This window comes from Gavia stellata, chromosome 2, assembly GCF_030936135.1.
Source record: "Gavia stellata isolate bGavSte3 chromosome 2, bGavSte3.hap2, whole genome shotgun sequence".
Classification (NCBI taxonomy): Eukaryota; Metazoa; Chordata; class Aves; order Gaviiformes; family Gaviidae; genus Gavia; species Gavia stellata.
In genome coordinates this window covers 40,586,366-40,610,141 of record NC_082595.1, presented here as the reverse complement: position 1 = coordinate 40,610,141, position 23,776 = coordinate 40,586,366, and the positions used below count along the sequence as shown (strand labels likewise).

General features: G+C 42.3%; 1 protein-coding gene across 1 annotated transcript in view; it reads right to left on the bottom strand.

Annotated features, from left to right (window-relative positions):
* Positions 1 to 23,776, bottom strand: part of UST (uronyl 2-sulfotransferase) — a 174,348-nt gene that overhangs the window by 66,374 nt on the left and 84,198 nt on the right. Inside the window, exon 4 of the mRNA XM_059831314.1 lies at positions 13,599 to 13,678. Coding sequence (XP_059687297.1) covers positions 13,599 to 13,678 — 80 coding nt within the window. The remainder of the gene's footprint in view (positions 1 to 13,598; positions 13,679 to 23,776) is intronic.

Below are 23,776 nucleotides of genomic sequence, written 5' to 3'. Positions count from 1 at the left end.
GCTGCAACTGGGCAGAGTGGGCCAGGACACCACCACTCCAGCAGAGCACTGGAAATGTATACACCGATCCTCTGCAGTGCTCTTCCTGTACTTAACTTCTCCTGATTTATTTAGTATATATTATTAAATCCCATTAGTTTTTACTGTTCTGTTGTGACAGGTATATTTTTGGAGGCCCCATCAAAATAACTAGCATATTTGCAGGCTTCAATCAATGATACTTAGGTTCATTAATAATGTATTCACCCATTCCTTTTTTAATAGAAGGGAAAAAAAGGCCTGAGAAGTATGCCAGGTGTTGCAAGCTTGCCCCGTGGAAAAATGTCTCTGATGAATTCCAATTTTATTATTTTCATGAGCAAAATCTTTGTTCAAAACCATTTATAAACCCCTTATTAGATGAGTTAAAAAAAACAACAATAAAAGAAACAAAAATATTCAACCAAAGTGATTTGCTTGGCTGTAAAATGGAGGATCTCTCAGCTCCTATTATTTTTCATTTCAATCATTTTTAAGAAAGGTTAAATATAAAGGTAGTCCTGTCACGTCACTTCAGAAGGCTGCTGCATTTCAGTTCAGCACAAAACTCTTTGCACAAGCAGAAGCAGGCTTCTTCATCCCTGCAGGCAAACCACATTCCTCGAGGAAAAGATGACTCCCAACCTATTCTCTGTAAGAACTTGGGCTGCCTCTTACTCTTTTAATGTAAAATGTCTCCCCTTAAACAAATGAGTTGGTTGCTAGAAGTTCAATATAACCGAAGCAAACAAGAACTGACAGCCACCTAATATTAATAGGGACAGGCACATTGTGTCCCTAGAAAGGAAGCACAATTTCCTTTTACAGCTTCATACAACTGAGAATCACATGCTGAGAGCACAATTGCTCAGCAAGCTTTACACATCAGTTACGTTACAGGTCTATTACCTGCTCAGCAGCACAGCTTTACAGGGAGATCACGTAAAAGCACTAATGTACAACTTTCACCTTTTTAGGACTTAAAAAAGATGCAGTTACATCCAAATCTATCTTCTGAAAAAGGTATCTTGAAATGAAAAGCTATTATAACATCTTGTATTCACATGCACTTGTGGCAAAACAACCCTAGTCTGCACACAAGTCAGCACGCACCTCTGGGATGCTCCAAGGACCCTCCTGAAGGACGAGCCGCTATGTTTTCTGCAAAGATTCCCAGAGGAGCAGGCTGAGGTTCTGCCTGGCTGGGACTACATGGTATTGCCAGCCTCCAAAGGTAAGTTTATCTTCTTGCTTCTGTCTATAGTGCCTTGCTTCCAGCTTTTGTGCCTTCACCCTACGCTGTGGCCATGTTTTCAAGCTTTTAGTGGAATTAGGAGGGGAAAAAAGGGAAGTGAGTTGAGATAAATCTTTTTGTTTCAAAACTGCCTCCTTGGCTGGGCTGGCCTTGAATGGGAGGTGTGTGTTGGGATCCAAAATGCCCAGTGGTTCAAGATAACAGTAAAATAGTGCAAACTGGCAACACTCCACTCATTAATCACACTTTCTGGAGCTGTGATTTCAATAGTAGAAATTTCAGCTTCTGAAGTGATGCATCTGGTCAATGTCATTGTAAAAATCACAACTAAGTCCTCTGGAAATTGATAGTAAACTGCCTCAGGCCAGAGAATGGCTAAAAGATTACACTATAAAGCCTTATATTTCTCTATTTCACTATCCTGTAAATCTCCCAGAATATTTTATGTTGTATTGCTGTCAGTCTTTCACATTCATGCATGCTAAACAATGAGGGCTTTTTTTTCCCTATGCCTTTCATTATGCTGAGGATATCAAAGTAGTTTAATATATAAATTCACCAACACTGATACAAATCCTGCCTGGGTCCGTATAGCATCCCCAACTCAAGCAAAGGCCAACACTTGAGAAGGAAATACTAATTGGGCTTTCATTTATGTAATGCAAAGTTATAGCTCGAAACAAGTAAGAGATAAAACACTAGTTCTCCACAAAACACTAACAGCAGCTATAGTAAAACTCTGCATTATTTAAAATCACTTAATTTCAGATACCTTGTATTCAAGACTTTCCAAAGGTCTGGCTCAGGATCTCTCTGGACCTCTGATTAACCTTTCATTATAATTCAGAGATGCAAATGTTGCACATTATATGGAGGTACAGAAAAACTAATTAAAAATTATTACAATAAATTCCCAGCAAATAGTAGACAGCTGATACAACTCTTTGGAAAGTATTAAATCGACAAACACGGTGCGTAGAAAAGATGCATCTTCAAAATTGGATGAGACCACAGATTTGGCTGAGATAGTTATGTTCACATAAAATCTTGGGGCTTGACTTCATAATGCAAAGGATGTTGCAATGCACTCGGCATTGCATATTCAACTTCTCGTATGAACACGTTTATCAAGAGTGTTAAGGGTGATTCCAGCTGTCCTGTGGAAATGGCTGTCACAGAGAGCTACTCAAGATAATGCTAGGAATGTCCATAGGGAAATGGAAATACAGTAAATTGGGTATAATTAAAAAAAAAAAAAAAAACCACCACTGTAACTTTGCGGTATATATCATGTATACAATGTATAGAATATAAAAGTCAATGTAACTGAAATTGAAAACGTCTGCCCTGTCCCAGATGTGAAATGCTACGTAATCACCATCAAATAGGGAGCTGTGGATATCATCGTGCTTGAGGCTTTGAATCTACACAGTTTAGCACGATAATCTGTGATTCAGAAGATAAGCGCAAAATTACTGATAACATTTTCAGGTAACAAAGTTGCAACAGAAGAGAATAATGAAGGGAGCGGTTTGCTGATAAAGAGCCCCTTGAGCCACAGGGCAAGCAAGACATAAGCCAACATCATGTGCTGTAGTGGCAAATAAACCCCAGAGCATCTAGAACCAGAAGCAGACGACACTCACAGGGAAGGATCAGTTCTGGCAAGGACTTGCATGCCTCCACAGATTATCATCAGCGTGTGAGCCTTACAGGCCAGAATAATTCTAGTTTCCCTTTTTCTGAGAAGCAGGAGCAGAGAGGAGCAAAGACCTGGCACAGCACTGATATGATCACTAACAGACTCCATTTTAAGCAAAGCATGCACAAAGCTCACTGCAGAGCCACAAGAAAGATGAGTAAAAATGCCTTGAAATGGAAAAATGTCAAGAAACTGAAAACATTCAGCTTGAAAAGAAAATAAGAAGGGAAAAAAAACACAGAGAAGGCTGAGAGGTGACTACACCATGGCATGTAAGAAATTACACATGAAAGCTTACATAGGGGAAAAATTTGCTAAAAGGATTCTTTACATAGTGGGCAAATGTACTCTGAGATCCCAGGAAAAGGAGTCAGTTGGATTTCTCAGAAAAATTAAGAGGAAAAATAACTCACAATTTAAAATCTGAGAGAAAAATTCAGTATTGGAAGAATTTACCAAGAGCAGCAGATTCTCCATTACTGGTGATTTTGAATCAAGACTTAAATTTCCTTCCTGAAAGGTGAAGGTTTTAGGTTCAAACCTAAATAGTCTGTATCGTGCATTACACAGGGGTGAGAAAGACTAGAAATCACTTGCGACTGCCACAATCCATCTTTTTGCCTGGATCCTTTTAGGCAGGATCAGCTATGTAATTGCTACTACCAGCTCCAAAATTCTCAGGTAAAATCTATTCTGTTGCTTCACTGTCCTTGTTTTTCAAGCCTTTTCCTAAATGGCTGATCTAGAACTCTGACGATGCTATTTAAGACCACCACTTCTGCCATCATTACTCATAAAGAACTGTATAGTCCCTTTATCACTGCAGAACTTTTTTATTATAAAATTCAAAAGTGTTATCACAGTCCCCTCTTTCTCTGCCCTTTCAATCTTTCCTTACAGGTAAATTTCTTATATGCTCATGATCATGCTCTTTATTGTCTTTTGGATTCTTTTGGAGTAATCAACATATTTCTTAATTTAAAGTTACTCCTGAACTGGTAATATAATCTACAGTCTGAATGTGAGCATGGAAACCAAACAACAGTAAAGAAAGGATAATTTAGGTGTTATGCCTGATCCCACCTTCAGTAACTAAATTTCAAGCAACCATCTCCGTTTTTAGAATATCGTATTACCAGAACGAAAGCTAAAAAGTCTGTTATGCAAAGAACATGGGAAATCTAGGGAAATAAATTCTAAATCGGATAATCTTAAAATCTGTGGAAAAACTCACTGTAGAGCAATGCTTTTTAAAAAAATAAACCCCCAAAAAACCCTTAGACCATATGAAGGTCAAAGTACATGTTAGATTTGTGCTTAGCCTTCCATCAAGTCACGGTTAAAAAACATCATTACACACTCACATCGTTAAGAAAATGTGGTATAAAAAAGGAAAAAAGATGTAGGAGGGATTACAGCACCATGTGGCCATTCATGAAATGTGTACTTTACAAGGCAGACCTCACATGATGGTAGAAAGTGTTTCATGATGTGTTAGCAAAAAGTATAGATTATAATGAACACACATAAAGACACAGTGTTAAGGCCGTGCACATAAGTTTAGCTGACATTTCCCTACTTTTAAGAGCTTACTCAGAGGGTAATAATTTTTTTGTTACCATATTTTTAATGACATTTCCTAGGTGTGTATGGTTTTTTTTAAAGGACAAAAAAGCCACAACTTGAAACTACTTTAGTAGATGATCTTAGGCTACAATTATTGTTTCAAGATGTTGATTCAAGGAGGCATTCAAAGAGCCCAATCCCTTCCACAGCTGAGCTGTACAGAATCAGTGCGAGCTGACTGAACTACTGCCATTCATACGAAGTTTGCATTCAAAGGGTCAGGGACATTCAGCATCTTGTTATGCCAGCTCCATGCATTTGCCCAGCACACTATTTTCAAAAGCTAGTGGAGCACAGTTAAAACATGTAATAGGCATGTACTGCAAAACATCTACGCTCTGTGTGGTATTACTTGTTCCAGAGAAAGGGAGAAACAAGAATCCTCCAGTTATTAATAAATCTGAGCATTGCGACAAATATCCCATGACTGTTTTAAAGTCAATGAAAACAGCATCACAGAGTCACCCTAGTTTTACTGACCTCTCACCAATCTATAAAAAAAATTTAAAAGTGAAATTCTATTTCCAATTCAATGGACCAAAGACACGTATACAGGTAACGTCACGGCAAAGCAAGATATTTATTTGCCATAAAAAAATGTAAATGTATCATCCAACCCTTACAAAAGATCAACAAGCTAATATGCAAGGCTTTCAAACACCATGCTGTCAGCACAGAGTGTGCTCCTGCTTTCAAACATGCAGCCTATTCGCATGACATGTAGTCAAGTTAATTCTTCAAGATTTACCTCCTTTTTGTTTGTTGGCTACGGACATATTTTACAGAGCCCAAGAACAGGGAATGCTGTAGTGTCAAAGTGCTGTGTAAACAGCAGTTTTTAGAGCTGCTTCTGTCTGAGAAAAACCACAAAACTGATGAACAACAAAAACACTCCAGCAATATTCAGAAACTAAGTTTAGTTTTGGGCTTATCCAGACTGAATCTGTCTTTGTCTATCTCTGCCTTCATACAGTATGTGATTTACTGCTACCCGTAATTCAGAATTCAGGTCAGAGTTGAAGGGAAGAGTCCAAACTGATCAGCAGTGCTGCATGTTATGCTGTCTGCCACTATAGCAGCCTGATTTACTCATTTTTATTAGTTAGTGTTGGCCATTGTGTCTGTTTAAAAAAGTAATATAAAAAAATAAATCAGTAATGCTGATACAGACTGTCCACCAAAACCAACTTTTTCAAGAAAAACAAGAACTTTACACATTAACTGTGCTAATGAATCACAGAAAGCCAGAAATAGTTCTTATGTTGATGCCATGGACTAAAGGCAAGTACCTTCCCAAGCAGAAGACTCAGCAGGTCTTTCTCTCCTCCCCAAAATCAGCCCCCCCACATCCCTCATGCACCAAGCAAGAGGGACACAGCAGAGCTGCGGCTGGAATCCAAGCAGGGGACAGGGAGGTGGTTGCTGGCCGTGGCCCAGCAGAAGGTCCAGCAGCTTTGTTTTGCTTGGCTCTCCCTTCAGCAGATGTACCTGCAGCAGCGTGGTTGTCTCTGGGCCTTCTACTGGCCTTCCAAATTTGGTTTGAAACTGGCCAACGGATTCAGAAATTACTTAGGAATTAGGCGTGGGGGGAAACTGGAAAGACCCACGGAACAGCTGGAACTGCTGTATGAGTCTTACTTCCTTAGAAAACTATGCTAAAAGGAAAGCGTTTCCCCCTCCCTTCGAGCACATGCACACAGTTGCTAAATACACGCTGCAGATATTGAACTGCAGCTGAAAGGAAGAAGAGGGCAGCAGCCCGACAGCACAGAAAGGGTGACTCCTCACATACTAATGCTGGGCAATAATTCATCCTGGCTTTGAACAAATTAAGATATACCGAATTGAATTATAAGGGCTAATTAAAATGTAAGATTAAATTGAGTCCATGCTTTATCTCTGCATCTCCTTACCACATCATAGGAAATTTTAAAGGAGATCATTCCCCAGTGGCCTATAACTACAGCAGAAAGTAAAGAATTCATGGCTTCAGTGAGACATGAAAAAGCCTGTTTCTCTCTCTGGGTGGTCTTTTTAATGCTTCTCCCGCCTATGCCTTTACCGTGACCTAATCGGCCAGCCTTTAAACAAGCAAAAGTCACTTACCAGTCACTGACAGAGGCACGTCTTTAGGTTTTTACACATTCCCCTGTAATGTTCATTTACCCCAAGACATGAAGGAGCAGCCAAGCTTCCTGCTCTGCCCAAACCAGGGTCCGTAAAGTGCATGCTCCGAAGGCAACAGTTCAGTGTTGGAGGGAGAAAAGCTGCCTTCCCATGTACAAAATGGGAGTTGTGCAATTCTCCCCATCCCTGACTCATCCTGACCCAAAACCGTGGCCTCACCACCCCCTGTGCATTCCTGCAAATGTTCTTTCTGCTTCTCTGAAATCTGTGACACTTGGAGCACATGCCGAGCATCTTGAGTAGCTGCCCAAAGACTGTTATAGTTACTTAATTCAGCAGAAGATTACTAAGAGGTCAAGTGGGGCTTTTCCACAAACTTGAAGCTTCTTCCTGCTTCATTTTTTCTCAAGCTAAATAAATAGATGACAAGCGGCATTTATGATAAAGCACAGTGAACAACCTGCAGCTATCCTGAAATAGCTTTTTGTCTCTGCAGGTTATTCACTGTGCTACTTGGGTCTACCCCTAACACCTGCAATCTCAGCAAATGTATCAGCATATAAATCTTTACCTGCTTAGAGTACAGACATTCTTTAATATTTGATTCTGATTAACATTTTGGATGCTTTTCCCCACAACATTAGTATATAAACTTCACTTCCGAAACAAACAAACAAAAAAATATTTTTATTAATTTAATGGCTCCCACAATTCTTTTTAAATACATGCAGCATTGACTTTGAAAAGGAATTGGAATATGACAAAGATAAATGATAGCTGTCATTCTGGTCCTGCAATGTGCCCTTTTTGGGCACACATCCCCGCGTGGTGGCAAACCTCCTGAATTCCTGAGTTCTGCACAAACGGAAGTGGATGCTTCTGCCCCGTGCACTGCAGACTACAGCACAGGTTATGAGTGACAGCTTCTAGAGCTCCTTGAGCACATGAGAAAAAAAGTTCTTTCTTTTTTCTTGTTTTTTTTTTTTAACACAGGCCAATGGATTTCAGCATTCTGACAGTACACTTAAATATCAAGGGAGATTTTCTGGTTTTCTTTTTTTTTTATTCAAAGAAATTTCTACTTCACAACATCCACTGCAGTAGGTCAGCAGCTAGTAATTTTGCATGCTTCGTGTCACTCATTTTTTTCCCCTTGATTAATACATTTAAGAATAAGGAATGAAGGCCATTTCTACAGAATGGGAAATGGCAGCCTGGTAAACAGTGACTAGGAAAGGATCTAGGAAACACACTGGAAAAAGAACTTGCCCTGAAAGCCCAGATTGCTCTGGTGCAACTGTAGCTTTAGAAGGTATAAGCATGGTGACTGCAAAGCGGGTTTTTTTTCTACCATATACAGCATTAGTGAAGCTGATACAGGTGCAGAGTACAGTTGGAACTACTGGAGATATTTCAGAGAAGAGTCACAGAGTTATTAAATGGATGAGGAAAACACTGGTTGGCAAGAGGTTTGAGAGTAGCTCAGTGATCAAAAGGAAGTGTGAAAGGTGTTTGGAGATGGCAGTGGAAGACAGATGCACGGGGAGAAACACCAGGGAACAAAAAAACCATTTCAGTCAATACAGAGCAAAAGCCGGAGAAACTCATATTAGAAGCTAGCCGCAATAATTTGACAGTAAAGCTGACAGACAACTGGAACCAATTGGCCAAGGAAGCGGCAGGGGCGGTGTAACTTAGAGTAACTTAGAACAGAATCACAGAATCATTTAGGTTTGAAAAGACCTTTAAGATCATCAGGTCCAACCATAAACTTATCACTGCTAAGTCCACCACTAAACCATGTCCCTAAGAGCCACGTGTCTTTTAAATACCTCCAGAGATGGTGACTCAACCACCTCCCCGGGCAGCCTGTTCCAATGTCTGGCAACCCTTTCAGTAAAGAAATTTTTCCTAATATCCAGCCTAAACCTCCCCTGGCACAATTTGAGGCCATTTCCTCTTGTCCTGTCACTAGTCACTTGGGAGAAGAGACCAGCACCCACCTCTCTGCAACTTCAGGTAGTTGTAGAGAGCAATAAGGTCTCCCCTCAGCCTCTTCTTCTCTACACTGAACAACCTCAGCTCTCTCAGACACTCCTCATAAAACTTGTGCTCCAGACCCCTCACCAGCTTCGTCGCCCTTCTCTGGACACGCTCCAGCACCTCAATGTCCTTCTTGTAGTGAGGGGCCCAAAGCTGAACACAGCATTCGAGGTGTGGCCTCACCAGGGCCAAGTACAGGGGCACGATCACCTCCCTACTCCTGCTGGCCACAGTGTGTGTGACACAGGCCAGGATGCCGTTGGCCTTCTTGGCCACCTGGGCACACTGCTGGCTCATCTTCAGCCGGCTGTCGACCAACACCCCCAGGTCCTTTTCTGCTGAGCAGCTTTCCAGCCACTCGTCCCCAAGCCTGTAGCGTTGCCTGGGGTTGTTGTGGCCAAAGTGCAGGACCCGGCACTTGGCCTTGTTGAACCTCGTACAATTGGCCTCGGCCCATCGATCCAGCCTGTCCAGATCCCTCTGCAGAGCCTTCCTACCCTCAAGCAGATCAACACTCCCGCCCAATTTGGTGTCATCTGCAAACTTGCTGAGGGTTCACCTGATCCCCTCGACCAGATCGTTGATAATGGTGTTTAACAAGACCATCCCCAGTACTGATCCCTGGGGAACACCACTTGTGACTGGCTGCCAACTGGATTTAACTCCATTCATCACAATCCTTTGGGCCTGGCCATCCAGCCAGTTTTTTACCCAGTGAAAAGTGCACCCATCCAAGCTGTGAGCGTGGATGCCTTCAAACGCAGACTGGATGCTTTCACTGGAAGACTTCTGAGAAATATACCCTTTTTCCAATCAAGAGCAAGAAAATCCCATGCTGGGCTAGCCCCAGTAGCAACAGCCAGTATGAAAATAAAAAGCACCTAAACATTTACCTCTGTGTATAAGAACATTTCCAAGTACGGTTATTAGAAGTAAGCCAGGTATGGAGAGGTCAGTCCAGCATTTAGGATGAAACAAGCAGGACAATAACCATAGAGCCATAATGAAAAGCCCCACCCAGGAATCACAAGTAAAGGAGAATTCAATAAACAGCACCACCTTCCCCAAAAGAAATGTTCCTGAAATGGACTGGATGGAGTAGGCAACCTACCGAGGCACTGTGTTGTCTCCTAAAGCTAGCCCTAGCTGCACTGGAGAGACTGGAAACAGAAGCTGCAAACCACTGAGAACAAAAGTTTTTCCTGTGACAAGCGCTATGTAGAGATTCACTCACATCAAAGAAGAGCAAGAAACTTAGTTTTTTATCTTCTGTTTGAAGCTGCAATTAATTAGATTTACATCTGTAAAAATTCATATAAGATTTGCTGTAATGCATCCTTTTAAGATTTGTCTTTTTGTCTGCCTCTTTCCATTACTTTGGATTGAGAAAAGATAGTACTGAACTAAAAGATGAAGACATTGGAGAGTAAATGAAGATTCGTTTACTCAGATGAACTAGAAGGCACTCTTAAAACACTGTTCAAAAACGAGAGGAAAACATTCCTGGGAAGCATTCAGGTCAGGATGAGATTTTCAGGTTTTTAGAACTTTGTTCAGCAAAACTAATGATGCATCAGAAACATGCATGTGCTCAAATTTACCATTGAAGGCTTAGCTCACTTCCACTAGAGATTTTTTCTGGAAAGAAGATACAGTCCCTTTTTTTTCAGTTGAAAACAATCATAAGTAAACGCCGTGATGCTTTTCTGAATAATCAGAGAGATTTAATTGCTGACAACTTTATAAGCAGGTGCAGGGTGCAAAGGGGGGAAATCCAAGTGATTTGTCATTGCTGCTATTCACATCAGTGATGTTAAACAAAAGCCAAGTTTATTTTTCTTACTACTGCTTGGGAAGCTGAGAAGCATCAATAAGCGAAAGCAAAGCAGACTCCTGTTTGGCACGACTCTGCTTACATTCTCTCTGCTTCTCTAGTACCTTGGTGATATGTTCTAAATGGCTTAATGCAATCCCTACAGATCTTGAAACCACTCAACCAGAGTAGTGCAAGGCAAGTGGGAGGGACTCCTTTTGTCCCAACAGTGACCTTTGAGCTTACCAGAAGAGTAGCAAAGATAACATGCCTTTATCTCCTACCTGTCTGCCAGCTTGATACATGCAGGCGGGAGGAGAATAAAGCATTCCTCATCCCTTCCTGCAAAGAAAAGCTTAGTTTCAAAGGTATAAGATGCCCAACAAGAGAAGTGAGTTTGGTCCGCGGACTAATGCCGAGGATGACTGCCCCTGCAAAAATTCTTGATTTCCAGTAATGACTCTGCTACAATGGCATGTAAAAAGCCTCATCCCTTTCCTTGGGAAGGAGCAAGGGGTTTCACCACAGTAGGGTTCTTCAATCTTCAAGCTGATCTTGGAGCCCTTCACGGATCTGAAGCCACCCTAAGCCTGCAGTCAGAAGTTGGTTGTCTCCTACCCATCCCTGTGCATCCATCCCACGCCCCACTGCGCTGGCTGCTCACGGCAAGCTGCTGTCTAAGGTCTTCAGCTGTCAGCCAGAAAACACCACACTGATACTTTGACTCTCACTCTTTTAGTTTCTGGGGTATTGCATGGCTTTTATGTTGAGCTGGCAGAAAAACTGGGGCAAATGGGAAGAACTGTATTCCATAGACAATTTGAAGCATAGGATCATAGAATCGTTTAGGTTGGAAAAGACCTTTAAGATCATCAAGTCCAACTGTAAACCTAACACTGCTAAGTCCACCACTAAACCATGTCCCTAAGAGCCTCATCCACATGTCTTTTAAAAACCTCCAGGGATGGTGACTCAACTGCTTCCCTGGGCAGCCTGTTCCAGTGTCTAACAACCCCTTCAGTAAAGAAGTTTTTCCTAATAAGTTCAGCTAATGTTGAAATTTCCTAATGAGTTCAGCTATCCAGTAGAAAGGGTGTATAAAGGAGTGGTTTCAAAAAAAATCAAGCAAAACAAAAACACTTTCACAATACTTTAGTATTTATAATGTGTATTTAAATCACGTTCGTGAAATTTCTGCAAAATCAATACTTGACATTCCACTTGCTAATAAAATTCAGTTTAAAAAAACCCATCACCCTAGAATTAAGGAACAGAGAAAATACTCAACATGCTACTTCACTGTTAGGTGTAACACCTCCAATACATTTTGAAACTAAAACCTAAAACTCTCAAAAATGTTTAATTTATCAGAAAACACTAGGAAGTCCTAAACCAATAGTAAGCAATGCTGATGCACTTCAATGATGTCTCATTAAAAAGAGTAATCAGCCTTTTCAGTACTCTACAGCTACTAGTTAAACCAAGTGTCCTCTCAATAAAACAAAAAATATGTTTTTCAGGTTTGCAAGGAACAGCCAGAAAGGAAGCTGCAAATACTTTTATACAACTTATATGATTTTTATATATTTTCACAAATTTGTATCGGAAGAAAAATGTAGAGAGATTTCATCTCATGGATACATTACAGAAGAAACATGTTACCTATGTGGCAAGGATGTACCACATGGGATCTTGGGAGGAGCAAGAGGTAACAATGTTCATCTTTTTCTCATGTACCTAATGTTGCATACCATCTCTGAAAAGTCAGTTTAATCAAGAAACATCCCTTTGACCCTCAGGTGTGGCTACTTGTTCGATCTTGCATTTCGGCAGACAGAAGAGATCATTTACCAAAGATGTGAAGTCCTATTCTAATGGGTTTTATTCTTTAAAGATAATACATTAAAAATGGAACTCTCATGGAATCAGAATAGAGAACACAGAAGATCAAAATTTTGTTTAACTCTTCTTGTTTTCACATAACGAAATCATGCCGGTAGTTAAGTTATATATCAAGTGAATTTCCAATTGCTCAAATTATTTTATTTTCTAAAAAATCCAAACCTAAACAACAGTCCCCCCCAAATTTTTTAATTTCTTACTACACTGTCTACCCACGCCTGAAGCCATACATTCAAAGGACATGCACTGACATTACCACATAAACAAAATGCTGGGAAGTTAGGCAAGCTCTTGCAAAGATCTGCAGAAAATTCACACTCCTACAGAATTTTATCTAAATGTGAGGAGTCCAACCTAGTGGCACAGATGGCATGGTTCCTGAATATAATTTCCAAATTAAATTTACAGCCTGGGCAATAACCATCTGCAGTCAGCGTCAACCTCTGTGTCCTGGCTCAATGCTAACTGGCATCACTCATTCGCGTCCTTCCAAAAATTCCTCAGAAGTTTCATCCAAATTCAATTTTCTTCACATTCCATGCTATACTTTTAAATAGCTGCCAGAAGGGACTGCACTCCCATGATACAGAGCATAATGCATTTTCATGGTTTATAAATACTTCTGTATCCTGTGGAATGGAGACTATTTTGTCAGAAAAAAATTAAATTGGTTCAATTGGTGAAGAGTCATTCCAGGTGCAAAATTAATGAACTCAGTGGAGTTTTCAGTCTCGTATTAGTATCTGGCTATACAGAGATGAAATACGCACAACAGTGTGCTGCCAGTTTTCAAACACAAGTGGACAGATTAAAGACCCACGTTACCATCTCATGCATGTTGTCTGGAAACGTTGTAAACCAAGACCATCTCAGAGGCAAAGGCATGCAATAGCATCCTGGCTTTTCACAAACATACTGTACATAACTATTCTGTAGCAAAAGAGAGTGCAGGACAAAAAAACTGAACTTCTGAATGTGACTTCCAGTGCGAGAGGAGGAAAAGAAAAAAGTACATTGTATTGTTTATATGTAAAAAAGGAGGGAAAATGTTCCATGTATTAAAAATTAATAGAAATCAATGAAAAATACTTTTAACTGAAAAAATGACTTACCTTGAGAAGTTGAGGAAATGAACATGTCTAGTGAATAAATAGGGCTGCTCAGCAGTGCTTATGTTTTTAATCAATTCCATCTAAAAAGAATTAACAAATCAAATTTTCCATGTTACATCAACACACATTTTGAGACAAATGTAACTCTCAAACAACATATGATGATGTCATTTTCAAGTCTGAATTACTCAGGAACTCCTTCCCCACTATCCCTCCCAAACACTGTCATCAAGATAGCACGACTATTTCTGTCTAAGCAAGAAAGGTTAAGCTGCAGACACCGTCTTGCTATCATGGAGCTTATGCACTTTCAAAAGTGGGTATCAGTTTAAGGAAAGGTATAAACTAAAGGAAAAATCTAAACCCTGCTGAAATCTGCACCAGGGCTTTGCAAGTGGCAGCTGCCCTCTGAAGACACTGGCTCTATTCACCAGAATGCCAAAATGTAAAATGCCTGAAACTGTAACAGAAAGTGGGAGCTGAGCCAATGACCATTTTAATATAACAATAAAAATTGCTAACATTTCCAAAACAGCTTGATTTGCCTGTTTAAATATAGAAATCAGCACTGGCCATCCCTTTTACTATCACAGCAAATTAAGAGTACAAATTAAATGGGCAGTTTTAGAAAGATAATGCTAAGTTCTAGTTCAGGCACATTCACACAATTTTAATTTTTTTTAAAAAATAAATTATTTATTTTTTCAGATCATTAAAATGGAATAATGTAAACAGCATATATTGAAGACTGAGCACCATGGATATGAATATCTATGTTGTGTAAGCTGAGCTCTAGCTATGAACTAAAGGAAACTGAAAGTGTCTAGCGGAGCATCATGCTAGAGAGTTGAGATGTCCTAGTTAGTTTTGCTTCCTTACTACTAATTTCCTAAGATTTATTTTCATATTTTCTGTTCTGTGCTCAAATGCAGGCTATATTATGGACACTGAACACAAATGCATTTGAAATTATATTGATTTTACAAACTGGGTAGTAGAAAGTAATACAGAAAGTAACAAAAAATCATAAACTGGGAAAAAAAGAGGTAAGAGAAGGTGAACCAAACATTCTGGTTTGAGTCATATCAATTCATGTACTAAATTTAAACACCATTAAGGAGACATTCATTAAAAAAACATAACCTATTTCTTAAAACTTGAATGCTATACCTGACATAGACAAAATAAGGAAAAACATAGGGTCCAGCCTGTTATGAGGTCAAGATAAACTGACTGGCATGTGATGAGTTACTGCCCTAAAAGCCTGAAGAGCATGGTAGAAAATTATGTCCATGGCGTAACAAATATTAAATTATATTTAACGGACAGCAATTATCATTTTTTTCCCTTCTATTTCCCAGTTTCAATATAATGATATTTTGCCATGGCTTTTACACTGTGTGTCAGTCACATTTTACTGCTTCTGATCCATCTTGCATTCTCCACTTTTTCCTAGAACACATAACCTGCCTTCTTTCAGACAACACAAGCTATAGCCATTCAATTTCTAAGACCAAATAAAAAAGTGCACATACTAATATGCTTTTCTCTACTTTTGCTCTGCCTGCAACAATTTTCTACACATACATGTACGATGAGCACTGAAGCAAACAGCTCAGTTTGTCCGTCTTCTCAGGATGGGCCTTTTCCTGTCAAACTAGTCTGAGTACATCAGGCATATTAGGTATAGACCTTGTATATAAAGGCATATTAGGTCTGAGAAAGTATATAAAGGTATATTAGTATATCAAGGTATATTAGGTCTGAGAAAGGCTGTAAACCCAAGGGAATGGAATGTACAGAAGAGCAGACCACTAAAAGAAAGACAATATGAAAGGAAAAGAGAAGCAAGAGAAAACAGAGAGAAGATGTGTGATTTTTAAGAAACAAACAAAAAAAAAAAGGCAGGAAGGGAATAGCCCCCCTGCTTTCGCTAGTCATATCTGGACTCTGGACTGTTTGATTCAAGTACAAACAGGTCTTTATACAGCTCCTTCAGTATAATATAAATGCTATGAACAAGAAATTCATAAACCTGAAGAGCAGAGCTTGCCCAAACCAGAATTAGAAAGCCCAGGAAACTTTGCAATAATTGGCACAAAGTAATTGAGTGTTGTTTGTTAATGCTCTGAAGAGACAAAGGCCTTCCTAGCAAACCAAGTAAGTCGACCTTTCTTTAGGACTGGTAAGTCTCCCTACCAAAAAATTATATTCATTCACCTTTCAGAATGAAACGGGGAGACTCTAGAGGCTGAGCATCCGATGTCTCAATTGGCTTTTTTTGTTTTTACCCAGACAGGTTACAGAAGAAGTGAAATTTTCAGAACTGTATGAAGCTTTTTGTTATATTGGCATTTTACCTGTGTTACTCCATCTGCATGAATGAAGGAAGATGGCAGAAGTTATTGATACGGGATAAAAACTCTATTCCTGCCTCTACAGTCACCACTGTAATTCCATCTTGGAACAAATGAAAAACCATCATTAGAGTATAAATATGGAGATGTAAAGATAGTATACTGATACAAAGTAATCCCACTGTTGAGTTTAAAATCAGGCAGCCTTAATATAATACTGCTAGATAAATATATGTGTGTGGGTATATGTGAACGTTACAAAGTACCATGCAGGCCTCCCTTGCCCCTCAGCTCACCCTGGGGCTGGTACCAATTTGCTGGTGCCCGGCGGCTTCACATTACACCACCACCACGTTTCCCATTGCACTTCACCTGATGTCAGTGTCAGGCTCTGCTGCTGGACTAGCAGAGGCACTTCTGCCTCAGGAGCAAAGGGAGTCTGGAAAGATGCACAGAGAGCAGGACAGCATCTGGATCTGGGCTTTTTTTTAATCTCTTGCTACCAAACTCAATCTCTTGAGCTATGATAATAGCTTACTCCAAAGCAGACACAGAAATTTGTTTTGACTTAAGGTACCTTCATATTTAGACACTTAATGATCAACTGGACTTGTAAGCAGATGTGGATAGAGCTACAATGTGCATATGAACAAACCAGCGAAAACATTCTTTTAAAAACCCTGCCAAAAGGGTAAGTAAGGCTCAACAGAAACAACACACAGATGTCAGGAGGGAAAAATAAATAACTGTAATGGCTCATGGCCACATGCAAATTGTGGCCATATTTCCCATGGGCCTCTCTCTCTCTGATCCCACTGTGCTGAACTGATTTCAGTCTACCAAGCCAAAAGTATTGCTTAGGAATACCTAGTGATCCGCCCCTCCCTTTAAGATGATGTTAAAGGGGGGGGAAAAAGAAAAGAAAAAAAAGAAAAGAAAAATCTTCCCATGTCTTCCAGAAAAGTAAGGTCTCTAGTGGTTTTTTTTGGTTTGGTTGTGGGGTTTGTTTGGTTTTTTTTGTTGGTTGGTTGTTTTATTTTTTTGGGGGTTGTGGGGTGTTTTTACTGTAGAGGACCCACAGAGAGGAAGAGTGAGCAGAGGATGAGAGCTGAGGAAAGCAAGTACCTTTGGATGGAATGAGTGATGAAGGAGAGATACATACATACAAGCACAGATGATCCAGGAGATGGTCTTAAACCAACCTAAGTCTGAAAACAGATGAAAAGGCACAAGCAGCAGAAGATATACTACCCTGGCAAACACCATTAGGGGAGAGATGAACCAGAACACATCCATGTTTGGAGGGAGAAGCTGTAAAAATATCCGGAGGAAGCCTGAAAGAAGCACATGCCCGCTAGGATAAGGGCACATAAGAGCCATTCCTCTTTCTCACTGCTGCCCCAAGCTCTCCTGCACGAGTTAGGCTGTTTCACAGAATCACTAAGGTTGGAAAAGACCTGTAAGATCATCAAGTCCAACCATCAACCAAAAAACACCACCATGCCCACTAAAGCATGTCCCACAATGCTTCGTCTACACGTTCCTTGAACACCTCCAGTGATGGTGACTCCACCACTTCCCTGGGCAGCTTATTCCAATGCTTGACCACTCTCTCAGTAAAGAAATTTTTCCTAATATCCAGCCTGAACCTCCCCTGGCACAACTTGAGGCCTTTTCCTCTTGTCCTGTCACTCATCACTTGGGAGAAGAGACCAGCACCCACCTCTCTGCAACCCCCTTTCAGGTAGTTGTAGAGAGCGATGAGGTCTCCCCTCAGCCTCCTCTTCTCCAGACTGAACAACCTCAGCTCTCTCAGACAGTCCTCATAAAACTTGTTCTCCAGACCCCTCACCAGCTTCGTCGCCCTTCTCTGGACACGCTCCAGCACCTCAATGTCCTTCTTGGAGTGGGGGGCCCAAAACTGAACACAGGATTCGAGGTGTGGCCTCACCAGATCCGAGTACAGAGGCACGATCACCTCCCTGCTCCTGCTGGCCACAGTGTGTCTGATACAGGCCAGGATGCCGTTGGCCTTCTTGGCCACCTGGGCACACTGCTGGCTCATCTTCAGCCGGCTGTCGATCAACACCCCCAGGTCCTTTTTTGCAGGGCAGCTTTCCAGCCACTCGTCCCCAAGCCTGTAGCGTTGCATGGGGTTGTTGTGACCCGAGTGCAGGACCCGGCACTTGGCCTTGTTGAACCTCATCCAATTGGCCTCTGCCCATCGATCCAGCCTGTCCAGATCCCTCTGCAGAGCCTTCCTACCCTCAAGCAGATCAACACTCACACCCAACTTGGTGTCATCTGCAAACTTACTGAGGGAGCACTCGATCCCCTCATCCAGATCATCGATAAAGATATTAAAGAAGACCGGTCCCAAAACTGAGCCCTGGGGGACTCCACTTGTGACCGGCTGCCAACTGAATTTCACTCCATTCACCACAAGTCTCTGGGCTCAGCTGTCCAGCCAGTTTTTTACCCAGCGAAGAGAGTAAACTGTTTCAGTGAGACAGTGCTGAAAAAGACAGTAATTAGCTTTTGAAATGAACTAAATTGCACCAGAGAGTTAATGCTGCTAAACAAGGATCCAGGGAGAGGGAAACGCCAGGACATGAAGAGAGTGTGGGGAGAGGCAAGTGGTGGCACCCCACGCTCATGTGCTTGCATCCACTAGCAGAGCCCACAGCATGGCCCAGCCACATCAGCTCGACTGCTGGGCGAAAGTGAACCAAAAGCACTGGGTGCTCTGTGCTCCCCGAGGAAAGGGGAGCATGCACACTGCATGGCAGGAGTCTGCAAAGATGCTAAACCACAGCAAGCAGTTGCAAAGACGTCTGTGGTGTGGTCACACATTTGCTGCATTCCACCCCCCCCGCCCCCCAAACACCAATTAATTGTAAGGAACAGAACCTTCAGCCTAAATGCCGATTTTCTCCCTAGCATAACACCTTTCTACCACTATGATTTGTTGCTTAAGTTTTTATTCTACATTTTTCTCCAAAATGCATTTTCTGCAGTGACTTTTAAGCAGGACCTTTAAAGACCAGATCGGCAAACAGAGGCAATCCTGTAAATCGCAGGCTATTTTTGAATCTTAAAGCCCACCTGAGCAAGAACACCAAGAGGCAATACTCCAAGGGAAAAGGTTTTTCCTGGTCTACTGTCCTACACTACCACTGTAGGATCTCAGTTGGCCATACTGAAGAAATCAAACCGTAATGGCTCAGCATCATCTGTGTATTTGTACTTGGCTGTTGCTGCATTGTAAATAACAATCCAGCAGATGGCACAGTGAAATGACTGCGAGAGAGAGACTGGATGGGGCCCTCCCCGAAAGGGGAGAAACGTGGAGGATGGCTTTGCTCCAGCCACAGCATTGTTCCTGCACAAAAACTCAACCCAGGCTTGCGAGAGAGGATGCCTCCTTTCCCTCTTCTGAAATCGGCCAGTACCCCCGCGCTGACTGCTCAGAGCAGTCCTGTTTGCTTCGAGATTTGCAATAGGTAAATTCTACTGGGAACAAAAAGAAATAATCAGATAATAATTCCATCCAGACAACAGCCAAAATATTACTACTTTTTTAAAACTCCTGTATGTCACTGGGAGAATTCGAGGTCAAAACGCATAAAATTGGTGAGGCAACTGGGATTTTCCAAGTGAGGTCTGCTGGATGACACTATGGTCTCCACGAACATGGATACAAATAGGACAAACAAAATCCCTGTGTCTGTCTGTCTTGTGAGTTCTTTACCTTCTTCTACTGTTTTCAGTCTCTACTGAAGGCATGCAGGGTCCAGGAGACACAAGTATCTACAGGTATTTGGTATATCACTTTCATCTCGGTATTCATTTCCATAAACAACTCACAGGAATGAGACTAGATCTTCATTTTCAGCTCGCAAAAATTTGGTATGGTTTCAAGAATTTCTTCAGCTCCTCAAGCTGCTATGACCGATCTTCTGTCTTTAAAAGCAGTTAAGAAAAATTAGTGATGGATTTTTAATGTGTTAAACTGGAATTATATATAAAGCTGGCTGCACGGCCATAAGGATGAGTGGCAGAAGGAAACAATATGAGGATAAACTATCTGTTACTCCCGTATGTGATGTCATTCTTACTTCTCCGAATGCAAAAAAATGGGGGGTGGGCGAGGAAGTCAGGGAAGGGGAAGAACTCATTTTGCAACAGTTCATATGTCATTTAAAGCCACATCAATTAGATTGACTTTGTATACATGAATAGTACATATTATTTTCTGTACTTAATTTACTTGGAAATATTACAGCAAATGGTAAGGCACAGATTAACTCATCTGTTTCCAGAACTCACTCCCTTATGCCCATAGATGTTCAAAGGCTGCACTTCTAATTGCTGGCAGGCACACATAATTTGGGAAAATTTCTTAGTAGGAAGGAGACTGGAAAAGGCAATGAGAATATGGATTCCAGTTATGTGCAATCTCCGCATTCATTAAGAACACCTACATGCTTAACTTTATTTAACAACAGCAGACTGTATAAGCTAAATATTTACAGAAAAGTCTTGGCTGGATCAGAGCTTTAACTAAACAAACACAGGATAGACAAATGACAGAAGGAAGAGAGATGTATCATCTCGCGCGAGAAGCCCATGCTCACGCTGGGAGCCTACAGCCCAGCTGAGCTCCCTTTTCTCCCGTTCCAATGCCTGGAGCCTGAGACCATCCATTCTCTTAAATTCCTCTTGTGTACACCACATTAATGGTGGGAGAAATAATTTATTTTTTCATATTCTGCTCATAAAAAATGAGAAGACAACTAAAAATACCCTGAACAACATAACAGTTACTGTCTCCAGGCATGTTTCCTGGTGATCAAAGGCACTTTTTAGCAAAAGTACTCATTAAATTATGAACCTATTGTAACTATGTAAATAAGTCATAAATGAAAATAATGAGACTCAAGTTATAGTAGGGCAATCTATAGAGTAAATCATCAGCTCTGTAGCAATACGTCCAGCACCATCTGTGTTCCAGCACATTTGCTGTCTAGTAACCTAACAGCTTCTGAAGTGCAAAAAGTAATGCAGATATTTATCCTCTGTCAGTGTATTGGTTGCATCAAAACTAAGTCTGGACCTCTCTGGAATCTCCACATGCTGGACTAAAGCACAGAAGATTGTTGAGATCTGATCTTGTATCACGTTTAATAAAGGACAATCCACCTACCAGAGAAAGGTGGAACAGAACTGAAACGAAGTAGCTGAGGGTGAAAGTTGGTGATTACTAATGCCTGAAAGGTTTTTAGGTTTTATGATGTGTCTCCCAATCAGCAATGAAACTCCATGAAGGACACAGTCAAAACAAAACCCAAACAACCTGAAACACAAAAGCTGTCATATCCACGGAAATCCCCTATCCCATATCCAACAGTTAAGAAGAAAAACTAACCAGGCAGGCTCTATAGCACAGGACAGTTTGACCCCGACCTGATGGGACCTTTTGCGAACTCCCCAGGCTCCGTGGTGCTGCCAATGGGATACACAGAGGGATGATGCAGCTAGCAGCCCAGGGCTCTGCCCCTTCCCTCGGCCACAGGCAAGGGCAATGGGGGGGACACTGTGCTCCTCCACAGCCTTTCACTGGAGTGTTGCACCCAGCTGTGCACAGAAGCCTTTGGGCTGGCGTGGCAGCCCTGGCCAGCCGGTCCCCGCCTCAGGCTGAACTTGAGCACTGTGTGGGGTTAGGTGAGCAGGCTGCCGGTGGGACCCCGACGACTACCTTGGAAGGGAGGAGGGTGGGACCTGCAGGATCAGTATCTGCTCCCAAATTTCCATTTGGAATGAACTGCTGTATCTAAAATAATAAACTTAAGCTCATAAGCTGCCCAGAGAGGTTGTGGAGTCTCCTTCTCTGGAGTTACTCAAAACTCGCCTGGATGCGTTCCTGTGCAACCTGCTCTAGGTGAACCTGCTCTGGTGGGGGGCTTGGACTAGACGATCTCCAGAGGTCCCTTCCAACCCCTATCATTCTGTGATTCTGTGATAAACAGGCTTGTATTGGGTTTGCGTGGCAGCGCTTTGGTAGCAGGGGGGGGCTACAGGGGTGGCTTCTGCGAGAAGCTGCTAGAAGCTTCTCCTATGTCTGATAGAGCCAATGCCAGCCGACTCCAAGACGGATCTGCCACTGGCTAAGGCTGAGCTAATCAGCAACAGTGGTAGCGCCTCTGTGATAACATATTTAAGAAGGGCTGAAAAACCAGGAAGAGGCAGCCAGAGAAGAGAGGAGTGAGAATATGTGAGAGAAACAACTCTGCAGACACCAAGGTCAGTGCAGAAGGAGGGGGAGGAGAGGCTCCAGGCGCCGGAGCAGAGATTCCCCTGCAGCCCGTGGGAAGAACCCACGTTGGAGAAGTTCGTGGAGAACTGTCTCCTGTGGGAGGGACCCCACGCTGGAGCAGGGGAAGAGTGTGAGGAGGAAGGAGCGGCAGAAACAACATGTGATGAACTGACCGCAACCCCCATTCCCCATCCCCCTGTGCCGCTCGGGGGGGGAAGAGGTTCGGGAGTGAAGTTGAGCCCGGGAAGAAGGGAGGGGTGGGGGGGAAGGTGTTGCTTTTTAAGATTTGGTTTTACTTCTCATTATCCTACTCTGATTTTGATTGGTAATAAATTAAACTAATTTCCCCAAGTCAAGTCTATTTTGCCCATGAGGGTAATTGGTGAGTGATCTCCCTATGTCCTTATCTCGACCTACAAGCCTTTTCCTCATATTTTCTCTCCCCTGTCCAGCTGAGGAAGGGGAGTGAGTGAGAAGCTGTGTGGTGATTAGTCCGGCTGGGCTTAAACCACGACAGTCTTTTTGGCGCCCAACGTGGGGCTCGAGGAATTCAAGATAAGGACAGTAATTGGGAGAGGTAATGGGCAAAATACGGACTGAACAATGTTAGAGTGCAGAATGATCATGGGGAATTTTTGTTGTTGTAATTGTGGTGAAAGGACGAGGGGTGGATTGTGTGTAAATTGTCCACTTTTGTTTGGTGTTGTGATGATTTTATTTTGATTGCTGTGGGTAATTCTTTTTTGTTGATGTGAGTGAAGTTTGTGAACATTGTATTATGAATGTAGATTTTAATGATCATTTGTAAATATGTGATTCACAGAGGCGAGGGGTGGAATGTATTGGGTTTGCGTGGCAGCGCTTTGGTAGCAGGGGGGGGCTACAGGGGTGGCTTCTGCGAGAAGCTGCTAGAAGCTTCTCCTATGTCTGATAGAGCCAATGCCAGCCGACTCCAAGACGGATCTGCCACTGGCTAAGGCTGAGCTAATCAGCAACAGTGGTAGCGCCTCTGTGATAACATATTTAAGAAGGGCTGAAAAACCAGGAAGAGGCAGCCAGAGAAGAGAGGAGTGAGAATATGTGAGAGAAACAACTCTGCAGACACCAAGGTCAGTGCAGAAGGAGGGGGAGGAGAGGCTCCAGGCGCCGGAGCAGAGATTCCCCTGCAGCCCGTGGTGAAGACCATGGTGAAGCAGGTTGTCCCCCTGCAGCCCATGGAGGTCCACGGTGGAGCAGATATCCACCTGCAGCCCGTGGAGGACCCCACGCTGGAGCAGGTGGATGCCTGAAGGAGGCTGTGATCCTGTGGGAAGCCCATGCTGGAGCAGGCTCCTGGCAGAACCTGTGGAGCCGTGGAGAGAGGAGCCCACGCTGGAGCAGGTTTGCTGGCAGGACTTGCGATCCCGAGGGGGACCCACGCTGGAGCAGTCTGTTCCTGAAGGACTGCACCCCGTGGAACGGACCCATGCTGGAGCAGTTCGTGAAGAACTGCAGCCCGTGGGAAG